The 18,287-nt window shown below is 39.7% G+C and overlaps 1 protein-coding gene and 1 long non-coding RNA gene across 4 annotated transcripts in view; one reads left to right on the top strand and one right to left on the bottom strand.

Moving 5' to 3' along the window:
- The window catches only part of LOC106869089 (uncharacterized), a 61,539-nt gene that overhangs the window by 33,482 nt on the left and 9,770 nt on the right, over positions 1-18,287 (bottom strand). The window lies entirely within an intron of this gene.
- Positions 3,783-18,287, top strand: part of LOC106869088 (monocarboxylate transporter 5) — a 45,652-nt gene continuing 31,147 nt past the window's right edge. For 2 of the 3 annotated variants that reach the window (XM_014914614.2, XM_052970757.1), the window contains exon 1: positions 3,783-4,342. In XM_014914614.2, the coding sequence (XP_014770100.1) occupies positions 4,014-4,342 (329 nt within the window). In that variant the 5' untranslated portion in view covers positions 3,783-4,013. The remainder of the gene's footprint in view (positions 4,343-18,287) is intronic. The other variant, XM_052970756.1, reaches the window with a different exon arrangement.

Genomic DNA, 18,287 nt, shown 5'->3' with positions numbered 1-18,287 from the left:
ACTCTCTGAGTGGTTGGCGTTAGGAAGGGCATCCAGCTGTAGAAACTCTGCCAAATCAGACTGGAGCCTGGTGTTGCCATCCGGTTTCACCAGTCCTCAGTCAAATCGTCCAACCCATGCTAGCATGGAAAGCGGACGTTAAACGATGATGATGATGATGATGATGATGATGATGATGACAGGCTTCTTTCAATTTCTGTCTACCAAATCCACTCACAAGGCTTTGGTCAGCCCAAGGCTATAGTAGAAGACACTTGCCCAAGGAGCCATGCAGTGAGACTGAACCCAGAACCATGTGGTTGGTAAGCAAGCTACTCAACCACACAGCCACTCCTATGTATAGGAATATCAATCTAATGAGGTGATGTCATGATACTGATTATGGAGGGAGATGGTATCATGAGAGAGTGCTCTGTATATTAAATAAGTACCATATATACTCATAGATAGGTTGCACCAGTTGATAGGTCACACCCTTAGTTTGGGGTTGTCAAAGTAGGTATTTGCAGTTGGCTCACAGCTTATAGTGGAATCTATCATCATCATCATCAAGTTAAAGGATGATAATGATGACAGGTAGCACTATAATTTGGGGAGTCACTTGGCCGTTTTTAATGTAAACATGACTAATATTTGTTAAATCTTATCAAATATTCACCTTTATTTCAAAACTTTGCTTACAAAATTGCAACATTTTTGTGAAAGTGACTTAATGAAAATAGTCTAACTGATAAAGCCACTTGACAAGAAAAATGTCTAGGCGTAAGAGTGGCTGTGTGGTAAATAGCTTGCTTACCAACCACATGGTCCCGGGTTCAGTCCCACTGTGTGGCATCTTGGGCAAGTGTCTTCTACTATAGCCTCGGGCCAACCAAAGCCTTGTGAGTGGATTTGGTAGACGGAAACTGAAAGAAGCCTATCATATGTATGTATGTATATATATACATATGTGTATGTGTTTGTGTGTCTGTGTTTGTCCCCCCAACATCACTTGACAACCGATGCTGGTGTGTTTATGTCCCCGTAACTTAGCAGTTCGGCAAAAGAGACCGACAGAATAAGTACTGGGCTTCCAAAGAATAAGTCCCGGGTCGATTTTCTCAACTAAAAGGTGGTGCTCCAGCATGGTCACAGTCAAATGACTGAAACAAGTAAAAGAGTAAATATTCACCTTCATTTCAAAACTTTGCTTATAAAATTACAACATTTTTGTGAAAGTGACTTAATGAAAATAGTCTAATTTGATAAATCCACTTGACAAGAAAAATGTCTAGAATTACAAACAGAACAGAAAAAAATGTTAGATAAGAAAAGTGTTTATTCATTTAGATATAGTCATTAAACTTTATCAGGATTGAAACCCGAAATTCTTCTTGATCATCATCACTATGAAACAGTCTTTTCATTTATTCATCAGTTACGGTGTAGTCATCAGTGGTCATGTTATAGTAGTCGTTCAGCTCATCATCAGTTATGGTATGTTCATCTCCATCCGAATTTCGCTATCTTTTCCATACTTGAACCAATCAAACCCTCATTCAACACACTGTCTTCAGTGCCATCTGTGGTATTTGAGATTTTTTGAACGACACACACACACATCTATACCGACCATTTTCACACTCTCCTATCCCAGAAAGCACTTTCTCTTCCTCCTTCTACTTCCAGACACTTCAGACATCTAACCGCACATGAACTGTTGGCGATTTTTTCTCCTTCTTCCTCTCTGGACTTTCCTTCTTTTCCTTTTTCTGAAGAAGAGCTATGCTCGAAACATAAAACAACAACTCTCTTCTTTCTCTGAGCGTCATATTATATACATTGCTTATGCTATGTCTTCACCTTTGTTTGTTTTCTTCTGCTTTTTAACTGGCTATATTTATTTATTTATTTATGTGTTTCAGCCAAGTGGCTGCGGTCATGCTGATATTTATATAAAGGGCATTATTACAGAAAAATAATAACGCCACACAGTGGACTTCTCAAAATAACCACATTTAGTACCTAATGCGAAGAAAAAACAACCAACAGATGACCAACTTTCTTCTAAAATAAACTTAATTGTGTATCGACCGATTTCGCGATTACTAGAATGAATCTAGATTTCATTCATCATATATATATATATAAATTATTAATATATTTTTCATTATATAATTCAATTTGATATTATTAAATTGAATATCCTTGTAAGTTCGGATTTTGACACTCCCTAATATTATAATACATACATATATATATATATATATATATATATATATATATGTATGTAGGTATGTATGTATGTATGTATGTATATAAAAGTTAGATAAGGCCAGTTTATGGGATTAATTTAGGTTTCACGCCATAAAGCCAGGCCCTTTACAGACATCAAACCTAAGGTAATCCCATAAATTGGCCTTATCTAACTGTAATATGTACTGCTCTATAACTTAGAGTGTGCTTCTTTTTTCGGATTTATGTTTACGGACGTGGTAAGTAGCTTGCTTACCAACCACATAGTCCCTGGTTCAGTCCCACTGCGTGGCATCTTGGGCAAGTGTCTTCTACTATAGCCTCGGGCCGACCAAAGCCTTGTGAGTGGATTTGGTAGACGGAAACTGAAAGAAGCCTGTCGTATATATGTATATATATATGTATGTGTGTATGTGTTTGTATGTCTGTGTTTGTCCCCCCCCCCAACATCGCTTGACAACCGATGCTGGTGTGTTTATGTCACCGTAACTTAGCGGTTCGGCAAAAGGGACCGATATAATAAGTACTAGGCTTCCAAAGAATAAGTCCTGGGGTCGATTTGCTCGACTAAAGGCGGTGCTCCAGCATGGCCACAGTCAAAAGACTGAAACAAATAAAAGAGTAAAAAAAAGAGTATATGTATATATACTGTCTCTTGTGCGGGTGACACATAAAATACACCATTTTGAGCGTGGCCGTTGCCAGTACCGCCTGACTGGCCTTCGTGCGGGTGACACGTAAAAGCACCCACTACACTCTCTGAGCGGTTGGCGTTAGGAAGGGCATCCAGCTGTAGAAACTCTGCCAAATCAGATTGGAGCCTGGTGTAGCCATCTGGTTTGACCAGTCCTCAGTCAAATCGTCCAACCCATGACAGCATGGAAAGCGGACGTTAAACGATGATGATGATGATGATGATGATGATATATATATATATACACACACACACACGTAACTCCCAATAAATTGGTTGAGCGCCCTTCTTTAGTTTGTCCACTCACTCGGATATATATATATATATATATATGTATGTATGTATTATGGAATTTTGTCAGTGAACAGGTCGCGGTCTCAAAGCGAAGAAAATATTTTGACAAATTAAATTTAAACGTTGAAGTGAATCTAACGGTTTTTGTGTGTTATTTTAAATGGCTTATAAACACCTTCCACGCTGCAATCGTTTTCGTTCCAGCACACGATCTCAGATCAGGTCACTTACTATGCAAGTACATCTCCGTGATATATATATATATATCGAATGGCAATGAAAGTCCAGCAAAGTAAAATAGGAATTAAAGGGGTTCATAGGCAAAAAAAACAACAAAAAACTAGATAGAGAACCACTTGTCTAATATATCCTTACGTTTTTAAAACAGTAAAGTGTGGTTTCAGGATGATTCGGCTGCTATTTCTAGTAGGTCGAGATATCGATGTAATCGTCGAGACTTTTTAGTGCGCTGGACAAAGAGCGGGAGGAGAAAAGAGAAAGAGAGAGAGAGGTGAATGAGCACCAATGAGATAGACATAGTGAGGCAGTGCGAAAGTCGATAAAATATGTTATACAGGCATAGGGAGAGAAAATGAAAGACGTGAGTAAGAGTGGGAGAAGTAAAAAGTGAGAAAGAAACAGAGTAAAAAAAATCGTGAGAGAAAAACAGGGGAAGAAAGCGTAAAGGATTATGATGTGTGTGAGAGAGAGAGAGAAAGGTTAAGAAAGAAAGAAAGACACACGGAAAGGAAATTATTTGAAGCGACACATTTGTACATTTATTTCCATCATGTCAGTAGTTTTATCAAACGTGGAAGAAATGGAGGTATTGGAACGCGAAAGAGAGGAGACTAATGATGACGGTGACGATGATGATGATGATGGAAATAAAAGCGCAAATGATATGCAAATAGAAGATGGCGAAATAGGTGGTAGGAAAAGTGAAAATAAGAAAGTCGCACCGTGTTTAAATCACAATTCTGTCCGCGATGATGCAGATAACGATGATGATGATAATAATGATGAAAAGATTGTCTACTCGCGTTGTTTCGGTCGAAGATGCTACTTTGCCGATCTTTTGTCTTATTTTCGAAGTTCCTTATCAACATGCCGACAAAGGTAAATATAATATATACGGGTATCCTCGCTTTTACGGACCGAAATTCACATTTATTTTTTAATGCACTCCTATGTATGTATTTTTTTTTTCCATCTGTTTTGGTGATTAGTTTCCTAGGAACTAAAAATATTCCGATTTTCTTTTTTTAATATGGATAATTATTTAGTCTTTATTTTGCAATTAAGAATTTTAGCATCGATAATCGAATATCCTAACGTATTACCAATTAGTTCGATACCTTACTGTTTCGCTGTGGGCCGACTTAATTGCTTATCTTTAATAAACTGCTGCTGCTAATTGCAGAGTGAGTTACCTTAAAAATTAGTTAAGGAAGCTAAATTTCTTAATTTAAAAAAAAAGAAAAAAATGAAAAGAAAATTAAATAAGTACAAAATCTTTTTAAAGCGAAACCTCAGCTCCTGGGGAACTAACGAACTACGTCATAGATATAAATGCATGCATAATTGTATAGGACCATATTAAATTACCGACTAATTTGAATTTTGGACCGCAAAGGCGAAGATACGTCCGACATTGTTTCTATCGTCTATGTTAGGCTGTGCAGGGTGGTCCCAAAATCTTGTCACCCCCTACCGAAAAGTAACAAGAACAATAGAGAAATCTGAAACAGAAAATTAAAACAATATATATAAATTACTTTAAAGATGGTATAATTAATATAATATTTTGTGAAAACGAACGTAGTTTACAAAATAAATAAATAAATAAATGAACTGAAGAAATGATGGGGGTTAGGATGAATGATGAAATCAGTAGATAATTGAAACAAAGACGTGCACTTTTCCGATCAAATTGCAACATCAGGGGAAACTACTGGACCTAATTAAAAAAATTTTGAGATACCGCTGGAAACAGAAATAGAAGTTGGCGATGGGGAAAGTGAGCAGCTCAATCTGTTACGGAATATAGTAGTAGTAATAGCAACAGCAGTAGTAGAGGTCCAGGTCAACCTTTGATCCGGTTGGTGGAACAATGATCAGAGGCGCTCCTCTCGCGATCACCCCGTTTTTTTTTGTTTTTTTTTACATCGGGTGACTTCTACATTTTCCGAATGATTTTCTCTCTTTATATTTTAAGATAGTAAAGAGGCTTGCTGCTTCTAACGAAAGAACGCTGTTATTTTTACCAAGTCGAATGACCACGCGTGGAAAGGCTTCTTTTGTTAGTTCGATAGTAAAATATAATTCGACTTATTCTGTCAGCGACGACAGTTTAAAGGGGAAAAAAAAGGATATTATATAACGATAAGACGTCAAACCGGGGTGAATGCTTGAATACACACACGTATACATACATTTTCCACGCACATATATCTATAAAAGGTGAACGACATCTACACATACATTACGACAGGCATACATGCACCTACATGTGCGCGTAATATATAAAGTTAAATAAATCTTTTTAAAATTATATACGTTCTACTTTAGCGTATATTGACTTCTATTACTTCTGTTTCTATCATATAACCTCTATTTCTTTCCGTGTATTTGTACCGCATAATCTCTATGTGTGAATGTTTGTACCACTTAAATGTATCTATCTTTCTATGTATTTGTGTGTGTGTGTGTGAAATTATTTCAAAATGATTTGGTTACTTACTGTTAAATGCCAGATTACAACTTCGTGAGGTCAAAAGCCATACGAATCTTTTAATCTTCCAAGTTGAAACATTACACCAGAATGTCATAGAAGTGGAAAACATACACACACACACATGCATTTTATACATAATAAATAAAATAATAAAATATATATGACATTAGGAAGGGCATCCAGCAGTAGAAACCATGCTATATCAGTTTACCAGTTTCAGTCAAACTGTCTTACCCATACCAGCATAGAAAGCAGATGTTAAATGATGATGATGATGCTGACAATATATATATATATATATATATATCATCATCATCATCATCATCGTTTAACGTCCACTTTCCATGCTAGCATGGGTTGGACGATTTGACTGAGGACTGGTGAAACCGGATGGCAACACCAGGCTCCAATCTAATTTGGCAGAGTTTCTACGGTTGGATGCCCTTCCTAACGCCAACCACATATATATACATATATATATACATGTCTTCTACTGTAGCCTCAGGCCGACCAAAGCCTTGTGAGTAGATTTGGTAGACGGAAACTGAAAGAAGCCTGTCGTATATATACATACAAATTTAGGGAATGGAGTAGATAAAATTAAGAACCGTCATTATCATCATCATCGTTTAATGTTCGCTTTCCATGCTGGCATGGGTTGGACAGTTTGACTGAAAACTGGTAAGCCCGGTGGGGGTGGGAGGTATGAGCTGCTGCACCAAGTTCCAATCTGATTTGGCAATGTTTCTATGGCTGGATGCTCTTCCTAACTCCAACCACTCTCAGAGTGTAGTAGGTGGTTTCTACGTGCCACCGGCATCTGCCACGACTACGGTCTTACTTGGCTTGACAGGTCAACACAAGCACAGTATATTGCCAAGGGTATTGGTCGCCTGTCATTGCTTCCATGAGGCCCAGCACTCGAGTGGTGCTTTTAGGTGCTACCAGCACAGGTGCCAGTCAGACGGCATTGTCATCGGTCATGACTACAATTTCACTCGTTCCAACAGGTCTTCACAAGCACAACATATCGCCCAACTATTGAAGGGTGCTACATGCCACTAGCACAGGTGCCAGTCAGATGGTACTGGCATTGGCCACAACTACAATTTCACTCAGTTCAACGGGTCTTTTAATAGACCAGTTACACGACACTGGCATCAGCCACGACTACAATCTCACTCGGCTTGACGTCATTGCCTCCATGAGGTCCAGAACACAAATGGTGCTTTTTATGTGCCACTGGCACCAGTCAGATGGCACTGGCATCTGCCATGACTACGATTTCACTGGTAAGTAGCTTGCTTACCAACCACATGATTCCGGGTTCAGTCCCACTGTGTGGCACCTTGGGCAAGTGTCTTCTACTATAGCCTCGGGCTGACCAAAGCCTTGTGAGTAGATTTGCTAGACGGAAACTGAAAGAAGCCCATCGTATATATGTATATATATATATGTATGTGTGTGTATATGTTGTGTATTTGTGTTTGTCCCCCCAGTATCGCTTGACAACCGATGCTGGTGTGTTTAGGTCCTCGTAACTTAGTGATTCAGCAAAAGAGGACGATAGGATAAGTACTAGGCTTACAAAGAATAAGTCCTGGGGTCAATTTGATTCAACTGAAAGCGGTGCTCCAGCATGGCCGCAGTCAAATGACTGAAACGAATAAAAGAATAAAGGTCTTTACAAGCACAGCATATCACCCAATGATTGGAGGATGCTTTTAATGGGCCAGTTAAGCAAAACTAGCATCAGTTACGACTACAATCTCACTTGGCTTGACAGGTCTTCTCAAGCATGGCATATCTCCGAAGGTCTTGGTCGCTTGTCATTGCCTCTGTGAAGCTCAACATTCGAAGATCGTATTTCACCACTTCATCCCATGCCTTCCTGGGTCTACTCCTTCCACAGGTTCCCTCCACCGTTAGAGAGCAACACTTCTTCACACAGCTGTCCTCATCCATATGCATCATGTGACCATACCAACGCAGTCATCTCTCTTGCATATCACACCTGACGCTTCTTATGTCCAACTTTTCTCTCAGCATACTTACACTTTTATGCATGCACACTGATGTTACACATCCAGCAGAGCATACTGGCTTCATTTCTTACAAGCCTACGCATGCCCTCAGCAGTCACAGCACATATTTCACTGCCATGTAGCATGGCTGTTCGCACACAGGCATCATATAGTCTGTCTTTCACTCTGAGCAACAAGCCCTTTGTTACCAGCAGAGGTAGGAGCTCTGTGAACTTTGCCCATACTATTCTTTATGTAGCAGTTATGTTCTCAGAGCATCCACCCCTGCAACTGACTTGGTCACCTAGGTAACGGAAGCTATCGACTACGTCTAGTTTTCCTTCATGGCATCTGATGGAATCTGTTTTCTGTACGTTTTGGGTGTTTATTGTACCTGTGCACCTTCCACACACAAAACCAATCTTCCTTGTTAACCTTCCTCTAATATTGCTGCACCTCTTATGTGTTCATAGCTTACACTGGGTACATCTTACAGAGTTTCTACCTACACCTTTTCTACAGATCAAACAGGGCCATCTACCTGAAGAGATTTGTGATTTGTCTGCCTGTGTAGTCAACAAAATCAAAAGTAGAATCGTTAGCATTCTTAGTGATATTTCTTCTGGTTTTATGCTTTGAGTTCAAATTTCATGAGGGTTGATTAAATAAATAGCAGTTGAGCACTGGAGTTGATGTAATCAACTTAACCACTTTCCGTAAATTTGCTGGCCTTGTGCCAAAATTTGAAACCAATGTTATTATTATCACAGATCTTATGTAATTTTTACAACTCTATGAGTGAATTGTAACCAATGATCACTGAACCTTTGGCATTCTTTCATCAGATCAATTCCCAAGCATCTTCCTTGATATTCCTGCAGTTTCTGTAAAAATTCTGTTTGAATTTCAGTTCTAGTCTTCTCCAACCATGATTTCATTCCTTTGTACCCATTTTTAGTGTGGCCGTTGCCAGTACCGCCTGACTGGCCTTCGTAGGATTTTCGAGCGAGATCGTTGCCAGTGCCCCTGGACTGGCTCTTGTGCAGGTGGCACATAAAATACACCATCTTGAGCGTGGCCGTTGCCAGTACCGCCTGACTGGCCTTCATGCGGGTGACACGTAAAAGCACCCACTACACTCTCTGAGTGGTTGGCATTAGGAAGGGCATCCACCCATAGAAACTCTGCCAAATCAGATTGGAGCCTGGTGTAGCCATCTGGTTTCACCAGTCCTCAGTCAAATCGTCCAACCCATGCTAGCATGGAAAGCGGACGTTAAACGATGATGATGATGATGATGTAATTGTACAACAACTGTCTGCTGTCATTGACACAATTTCAATTCTTTTCATACTTCACATAGTTGCAACTTCTCTTTCTTAGGTCTTTCTATTTAAAATTTTTTTCCTTTTCTCTTCTCACATACAATCTGCTGTCAATTAGAAATGCTATATCATACAGTTATTGTACAATCACCTTTTTGTTGATGATAATTATGCCTTTTTAGGTCTTACTATTTCTCAGTTTTTTTTTCTTTTCCCTTCTCGCATACACTCTGTTTTCATTTCTTAAGATGCTATGACATACAGTTATCGTGGTCTCTTTTCATTGATGATATCTACACCTTTTTAGGCCCAAATATTTCTCAACCCTCTTTCCTCTTCTCACACTGTTGTATGCAGAAATGCTATATCTTACAGTTATTGTACAGTATCTTTCCTCTCCATTTATGATTGCAATGCCTGGTCTTCTTGCTCCAATTACTATATGACATTGAATGTTGAAATCCCAGTTTCCTCATTTTACCGCCTAACTGGCCTTCATAGGATTTTCGAGCGAGATCGTTGCCAGTGCCCCTGGACTGGCTCTTGTGCAGGTGGCACATAAAATGCACCATTTTGAGTGTAGCCGTTGCCAGTACCGCCTGACTGGCCTTCGTGCGGGTGACACGTAAAAGCACCCACTACACTCTCTGAGTGGTTGGCGTTAGGAAGGGCATCCAGCTGTAGAAACTCTGCCAAATCAGATTGGAGCCTGGTGTTGCCATCCGGTTTCACCAGTCCTTAGTCAAATCGTCCAACCCATGCTAGCATGGAAAGCGGACATTAAACGATGATGATGATGATGATGACTTCATGATCAATACCACCACCTACTATCTTTGCCCAGATTTTAGTTTCCAATTAACAGAATATGCATTATTGTTTGTCTTCTTATCTATTCTCTTTGTACACGTTTACTGAATTTGCACAATAGGAGACTAAAACTTTCACCTCATTTATAACAATGTTTAAATACAAATGATTGATTTAATATTCTTAGTGCAAAGCTATTTATCACATAATTTGTACTAAATACTTCTTTTTTTTTTCCTATGTGTGTGTTCTAGTTTCAACATTTAGAACTGAATTTCACTGTTTCCCATATTCCTTGTTTATTCACACTGTAATTTATATCTCCTGATAAACTGTCCGTACACTGCTTTCTCACTCCCCTCTCTGGTTTTGCCTCTATTCTAACCATATTATATTAATCTTTATCTCTGTAATTAACTGTCACTTAGCTATGTATATTTATTTTTTAATTATCTTTGCTTCTATCATTACTATTATGTGTAAGGCTGCGAGCCAGCAGAATCATTAGTATGCTGGACGAAATGCTTAGCAGTATTTCACCTGTTGCTGCATTCTGAGTTCAAATTCTCCCAAGGTCGACTTTGCCTTTCATCCTTTCAGGGTCGATAAAATAAGTGCCAGTTGAAAACTGTGGTCGATGTAATCAACTCATCCCCCCACCTCTCCGCAAGCTGCCATTGTGTCAAAAATTTGAAATAATTTTTACTAATATTATGTGCAATAGCAGAATTGTTACAACAACTGGTAAAATGCTTTGTGGTAATTTGTTCCAGTTTTTTTAACTTTTTGAGTTCAAATCCTGTCAAGGTCAACTTTTCGTTTTGTCCTTCCTGGGTCAATAAAAATTAAGCACTAGTCTGATATTGGTTAAACTTTTCCCCTCAAAATTGCTGGTTTGTGCTTTAATCAGATACAATTATTATTAAGTGGAACTGGAAAAATTATTAAAGCATTGAACAAAATGCTTTGTGGCATTTCTTCCAGCTGTTTATATTCCAAGTTCAAATCCTGCTGAAGTCAACTTTGCCTTCCATCCATTCAGGACATGATAAAATAAAGTACCAAATACTGGTGGTGACTTAATTGACTAATGCCCTCCCCAGAATATTATTTTATTATTATTAGGTGCAGGAGTGGCTGTGTGGTAAGTAGCTTGCTTACCAACCACATGGTTCCGGGTTCATTCCCACTGCGTGGCACCTTGGGCAAGTGTCTTCTACTATAGCCTTGGGCCGACCAAAGCCTTGTGAGTGGATTTGATAGACGGAAACTGAAAGAAGCCCGTCGTATATATGTATGTATGTGTGTGTGTATGTTTGTATGTCTGTGTTTGTCTCCCTAGCATTGCTTGACAACTGATGCTGGTGTGTTTATGTCCCCGTCACTTAACGGTTCGGCAAAAAGAGACGAATAGAATAAGTACTAGGCTTACAAAGAATAAGTCCCGGGGTCGATTTGCTCGACTAAAGGCGGTGCTCCAGCATGGCCACAGTCAAATGACTGAAACAAGTGAAAGAGTATTAAGGCAGCAAGCTTGTAGAATCATTAGGACACTGGACAAAATGCTTAACCATATTTCATCCATCTTTCATTTTGAGTTCAAATGCTGCCAAGGCCAACTCTGCCCTGCATCCTTTCAGTGTTGATGAAATAAGTGCCATTCAAGCACTGGGGACTATGTAATTAACTAGTTCCTACATCAAAATTTCAGGCCTTGTGCTTATAGTTGAAAAGATTATTGTTGAGTGAGAGAGCTGTGCATGCCATCAAAGTGACACTTGAGATACAAATGTACAAAGTCCAGTATACCCATCATGACTACCCGTCAGATCAGGGTACATCAGGCACATCCATCACAACCATATGCGTGCAACATGGCGATCTCATATCAAGATAAACAGTGCATGACCTTGCAGGTGGAGCCCAGTTAAACTTTTCTTCAGGTCAAGCAGCTCATCCCATTCAAAAGGTCCCTGAATAAGATTTGTTTCCAGAGGTGAAGTATTCAAGCCTCAGAGAATTCCTTTCAACACATGGCTATGATGCTGCCCACTACTTCTGCTCGTGATCGGAGATGCACATATCATCAGCCACCAAGAGAATGCTCAACTGGTTAAAGTCAAACAACTAACAAGCAAATCTGTGGTATTGAGGAGAATATTTGCTGTAGCCCATCTCTTATACCAAGATAAAACAATGTACATGGTAACACTTCCAGTAGCCAGTGCTTATTATTATTATTATCATTTCGAGTGTGGCCGTTGACACCATTTCGAGCGTGGCCGTTGACACCATTTTGAGCATGGTCGTTGACACCATTTCGAGTGTGGCTGTTGACACCATTTCGAGCATGGCCGTTGATCGTTACCAACGTCGCCTCCCTGGCACTTGTGCCAGTGGAACGTGAAAAGACATTCAAGCGAGATCGTTGCCAGTGCCGCTGGACTGGCTCCTGTGCAAGTGGCACGTAAAATACACCATTTCTAGCATGGCCGTCACCAGTACCACCTGACTGGCCCTTGTGCCGGTGGCACGTAAAAGCACCCACTATACTCTCGGAGTGGTTGGCGTTAGGAAGGGCATCCAGCTGTAGAAACTCTGCCAAATGAGATTGGAGCCTGGTGTCACCTCCTGGTCCACCAGTCCTCAGTCAAATCGTCCAACCCATGCTAGCATGGAAAGCGGACGTTAAACGACGATGATGATTATTATTATTATTATCATTATTACTGCGGTGAGCTGGCAGAATTGTTAGCACGCTGTGCATAGCAGTTATCATGCCAAAGAAGATTTGAGAATTATTCTGCAAGATCTAGGTTAAATATATCATGCTCAATTAAATGTTTCAGACAGAGACCTAACAAAATACTTGCCTTGGGACAAAACAACAAAAGAGTTATTTAGTCTGCTACAAATAGCAGTCAAATTTCCTGAAATACTCATTACTCTCCCCCCCCCCCACCTTTTTTTCTAAGGTAATAAAGCTGAAGCTTTAATGGTCATATGTGGAATGCTTTTGTTCATCTTTTCATTCAACATGGAATCTCCTGCAGTTAAATTATGCACAACAATGACTTAATTTTAACATCAAGACCTGTAAACTAATATCCAATGAGTTTACAAGGAAACATGTATGTGATTGCTCGACCCTGATAGAAATAACAGCTAAATCTCCTTCATATTGCACCCTACAATCTTAATAAAAAAATAAAAAAGAGACATTCAATATTGTAGTCCTAGATATATTATATCTGGGAAAAAGAAATTGTCTGAAATACTTGGGTAAACATACAATGGATTGGTCGCTAAGGAAATACTTTTCCTCTTAGGTCAGCTCAATTAAGCCTAACATCATCATCATCGTTTAACATCCTCCTTCCATGCTGGCATGGGTTGGATGGTTTGACAGGAGCTGGCTAAGTAGAAGACTACACCAGACTATTGTGTCTGTTTTGGTAGGGTTTTATAGTTGGATGCCCTCCCTAACACCAACCACCCTGCAGAACGGACTGAGTGCTTTTTACATGGTGCCAGCATAGGCAAGATCAGTTCTTTCATGATTTTTACAGCTGGATGCCTTACCAAATACCAACCACTTCACAGCATGGGTTGGATGCTTTTTGTGTGACACCAGCATCGGCAGGGTCACCAAGTAACTTGCAAGGCAAGGAATTTTGTGAGGAGAGGGGACATTTCTAATATTCTGCGAAACATGTTTGGCCACGGGGAAATATCCCCTTAGTTGGAAACCGGTGGGAGTTAGCAACAGGAAGAACATTCAGAAATCGAATGTCTGCCTCAAATAAACTTAGAAAAGTGGATGATATATAAATATACATGCTGGTGCCACTTAAAAAGCATCCAGTCCATACTGGGAAATACTTGGCATTTGGAAGAGCATCCAGCTGTAAAAACTGTGCCAAAACTGACCTTGCCTGTGCTGGTGCCATGTAAAAAGCACTCGGTCCACTCTGCAGGGTGGTTGGTGTTAGGAAGGGCATCCAGCTGTAAAAACCACACCAAAACAGGCACAGTAGCCTGGTGTAGTCTTCTATCTGGCCAACTCCTGTCAAACTGTCCAACCCATGCCAATATGGAAGGTGGACATTAAATGATGATGATGAATATTGGTTACAAATTTTGGATGAAGGTCAATAAGTTTGAAGGAGGAGGTAAGTCAATTACATTGACCCCCAGTACTTTACTGATACCTGTTTTATTGAGCCTGGGAAGGATGAAAGGCAAAACTGACCTTGGCAGAATTTGAACTCCAAGCATGTAGACAGATGAAATGTCACTAAGTATTCTGCCCGGCACGCTAATGATTCTGTTAGCTCACCTCCTTAACCCTTTGGCATTTAAACCGGCTATATTCAGCCGAAATATTCTACCTGTTTTATGTTCAAACTGGCTACAACTGGCCTCTCACACCTACCCCACAATGTCATTCCAAAAATATATTATCACAAGAGAATGCTACAAGATACAAGATAATGCACAATTAATTCAAAATGATGTGAATAAATAAACATTATATTTGAAAAAGTAATCTGAATGCTAAAGGATCAATAATAATAATTCTTCCTACTAAAGGTACAAGGCCTGAAATTTTAGCAGGAGGGGACTTGTCAATTACATCAACCCCATTGTTTCACTGGTACTTGATTTACTGACCCCAAAAGGATGAAAGGCTACTACTAGCAAACTTTCTATCTCCCTTTCCACCCTTTCATTGTGCAACTACAACCATATCTTACTATTACTATTTTCTGCCACTACCTTTGGAAATCTACCATACAAAGCCTTTTTTTTTTTGCCAGTCAGATAATCTTGCTTCATTTGGCTTTTTAGTTTCCCTATCTCCTACAGTTACTCTTGCAGCTCTTAATAAAATTTCCGCACTATTACCTACATAGGATGTTATATCTACTCTAGCTAACTCTACACAGTCTTCTACTGATATTACACCTCTGCTACCTTCCTTTCTAGATAGATACAGTCTTGCTACTCCTGCTCTTAGATGAAGTTTTCCATTCATATTGAATTCCTTCCTAGTTCTTTTGTCTAGATTTGACAATTCAGATTTTGTCCAATCTACAAAAGTTGCTGAATATCTGAATAGCAATATTGCACAAATATCTGCAACCTTCACTAGATTCAGGCTATTTGCTTCAACTCTATTAACTTCCTCACCCTTCTGATGTACTCCTCAATTTTCGTTTTCATTTCTCTACTGAGTATTCTGTCAGATTCTAATACTCTTAGATACTTGTACTTTTCTCCTTCTTTCATTGATTGTAATATTTGGCTTTCTTCTGGTAATTGAATGCCTTCACTGCAGACTCCTGTCCCTTTTTTATGACTAATACTGTGCGCATACTTATGCCAATTTCATACCTATGTCTTTGCTAGTGAATCTTTCACACACACACACACACACACACACACACACACACACAGTAGTGTGTGTGTGTGCAGATGATCTGTATAGATATATGTGTGAGCTGTTTGAGCACATGCACACACACACACACACATATATAACAGGCTTTCTGCATATTCCATTTACCAATTATTCCTGTATATGGCATTTGTCAGCCTGGGGCTATAGTTGAAGAGACCCAAGGTGCTGTGTTGTCGGATTGACTGGCTCCTGTGCATGTAGTATGTAAAAAACACCATTTGAGCGTGGTCGTTGCCAGTACCCGCCTGACTGGCCCTCATGCCGGCAGCACGTAGAAGCACCCACTACACTCTTGGAGTGGTTGGCATTAGGAAGGGCATCCAGCTGTAGAAACTGCCAGATCAGATTGGAGCCTGGTGCAGCCATCTGGTTCACCAGTCCTCAGTCAAATCGTCCAACCCATGCTAGCATGGAAAGCGGATGTTAAACGATGATGATGATGATGATTGCAAATAAAACCTTCTAAACACAGTCATGCTTTCACCTATGCTTATCCACATCTGTATTTGTCTTTCTAACTATCTATCCCTCCCCCCTCTCTTTCTCTCTCTCTCTCTCTATATATATATGTGTCTGTGTGTATCCACTCACACACACATAACCGGCTTCCATTCAGTTTCCATATACCAGATTCACTTAGAAGGAATTAGTCAGCCTTAGGTTATAACAGAAGATACTTGCCCAGGGATAGAAACCTGCAACCATGTCGTTAAGAAGTGATCTCTCTATGTTTATGTATATAATGCATACCTGCACCGTCACACATTCGTTTCCTGCCCTCTCTATAACAGCAGTTTATCTTTGTATTTGAGTGTGTGTGTGTGTGTGTACGAATGTTTATCTTTGTATCTGTGCGTTTGTGTGGAATGAATATTTTACCTTTGTATTTACATATGTATGTGTGTGTTTGTGTGAAGGCAACAAGCTAGCAGAAACTTTAGCACACCAGGGGAAAATGCTTAGCGGTGTTTCATCCGTCTTTAAATTCTGAGTTCAATCTCCTCCAGGGCCAACTTTGCCTTTCATCCTTTCAGGGTCAATAAACTAAGTACTAGTACTAAGTATACTGGGATCGATGTAATTGACTAGGTCACCCCACCCCACCGAGACTTTCAGGCCTTGTGCCTTTAATAGAAAGAAATTGTGTGTGTGTGTGTGTGCTTATGTATGTGGAGGGACAGGTATAGTTTTATGGTGAAGATCATTCTGCAACCATGTGGTTTCAGGTTCAGTCTCACTGCATGGTGCTTGGGGAAGTGTCTTTTATTACAGGCCCAGGCCAACCAATGCCTTGTGAGAGTGAATTTGACAGATAGAAACTGTGTGGAAGCTCAGAGTATATATGTGACATCATCATCATCATTTAATGTCCATTTTCCCTACTGGCATGGGTTGATCAGTTTGACAAGAACTAGCAAGGGCGGGGTTGGGCAGGCTGCAACAGGCTCCAATTGTCTGTTCTGGCATGGTTTCTGTGGTTGATACCCTTCCTAATGCCAACCACGTCACAAAGTGTACTGGGAGCTTTTCATGTGGCACCTTCACCAGTGCTCTTTAAGTGGCACCAGCACCATTGCTTTTTACAATGGCACCTTTGCCAGTGCTTCTTATGTGGCACCAATACTTTTTACATGACATCAGTAGCAGTACTTTGTGTGTGTTTGTGTGTGTCCACCCCACTACCTGGCCACAGACCAATGACGAAAACAAGTAAAAGACAAAAGAGGAACATGCATATGTATTATTTTTACACATATATGCTTATATATATACATATGTGTATATATATATATATATATATATATATATATATATATATATATATATATATATACATACATATACCACACACATATATATATGTATATATATATATATATATACATACACACACACACACATATATATATATATACATTCCCACACACATATATATATATGTGAGTGTGTGTGTGTACATATGTACAGGTGTTTGTATTTATATGTATGTGAATGTATGTATATCTATATCCAAATATATATGCATGTGTATATGTCTGTATACACATATGTATATATTCAAGTGTGTATGTGAAGGTGTCAGTATGCCTGTAGTTATTTATAAACGTTTGTGTGTGTGTGTGGTGCACATTATGTATGTCTGTATGCATATATTTGTATATGAATGTATATATTTATTTACATATATGTGTGTATCATACACATTTGCATCAGTTGTCACACGTCCGTTATATAATGAAATGTTTTAGTTTGAATGTCACCCTATAATACCAAATGCCATGTGCCTAGATAACCACAAGACAATATAGCTGGTGGCAGTAGTCATAGAAGCGGTGAAACAGCGGCAACTGCTGCTGCTGTCATTCTCTAGTTCTAGGCGACCTAGGTGAACTGTGTGTGGAGGTGCAATGGCCCAGTGGTTAGGGCAGCGGACTCGCGGTCATAAGATCGCGGTTCGATTCCCAGACCGGGCGTTGTGAGTTTTTATTGAGCGAAAACACCTAAAGCTCCACGTGACTCCGGCAGGGGATGGTGGCGAACCCTGCTGTACTCTTTCCCTACAACTTTCTCTCACTCTTTCTTCCTGTTTCTGTTGTACCTGTATTTCAAAGGGTCAGCCTTGTCACACTGTGTCATGCTGAATATCCCCGAGAACTACGTTAAGGGTACACGTGTCTGTAGAGTGCTCAGCCACTTGCACGTT

The sequence above is a fragment of the Octopus bimaculoides genome, chromosome 9 (assembly GCF_001194135.2).
Source record: "Octopus bimaculoides isolate UCB-OBI-ISO-001 chromosome 9, ASM119413v2, whole genome shotgun sequence".
Taxonomy (NCBI): domain Eukaryota; kingdom Metazoa; phylum Mollusca; class Cephalopoda; order Octopoda; family Octopodidae; genus Octopus; species Octopus bimaculoides.
Note: the sequence above shows the minus strand (reverse complement) of the source record. Positions and strands in the feature narration are given on the sequence as shown.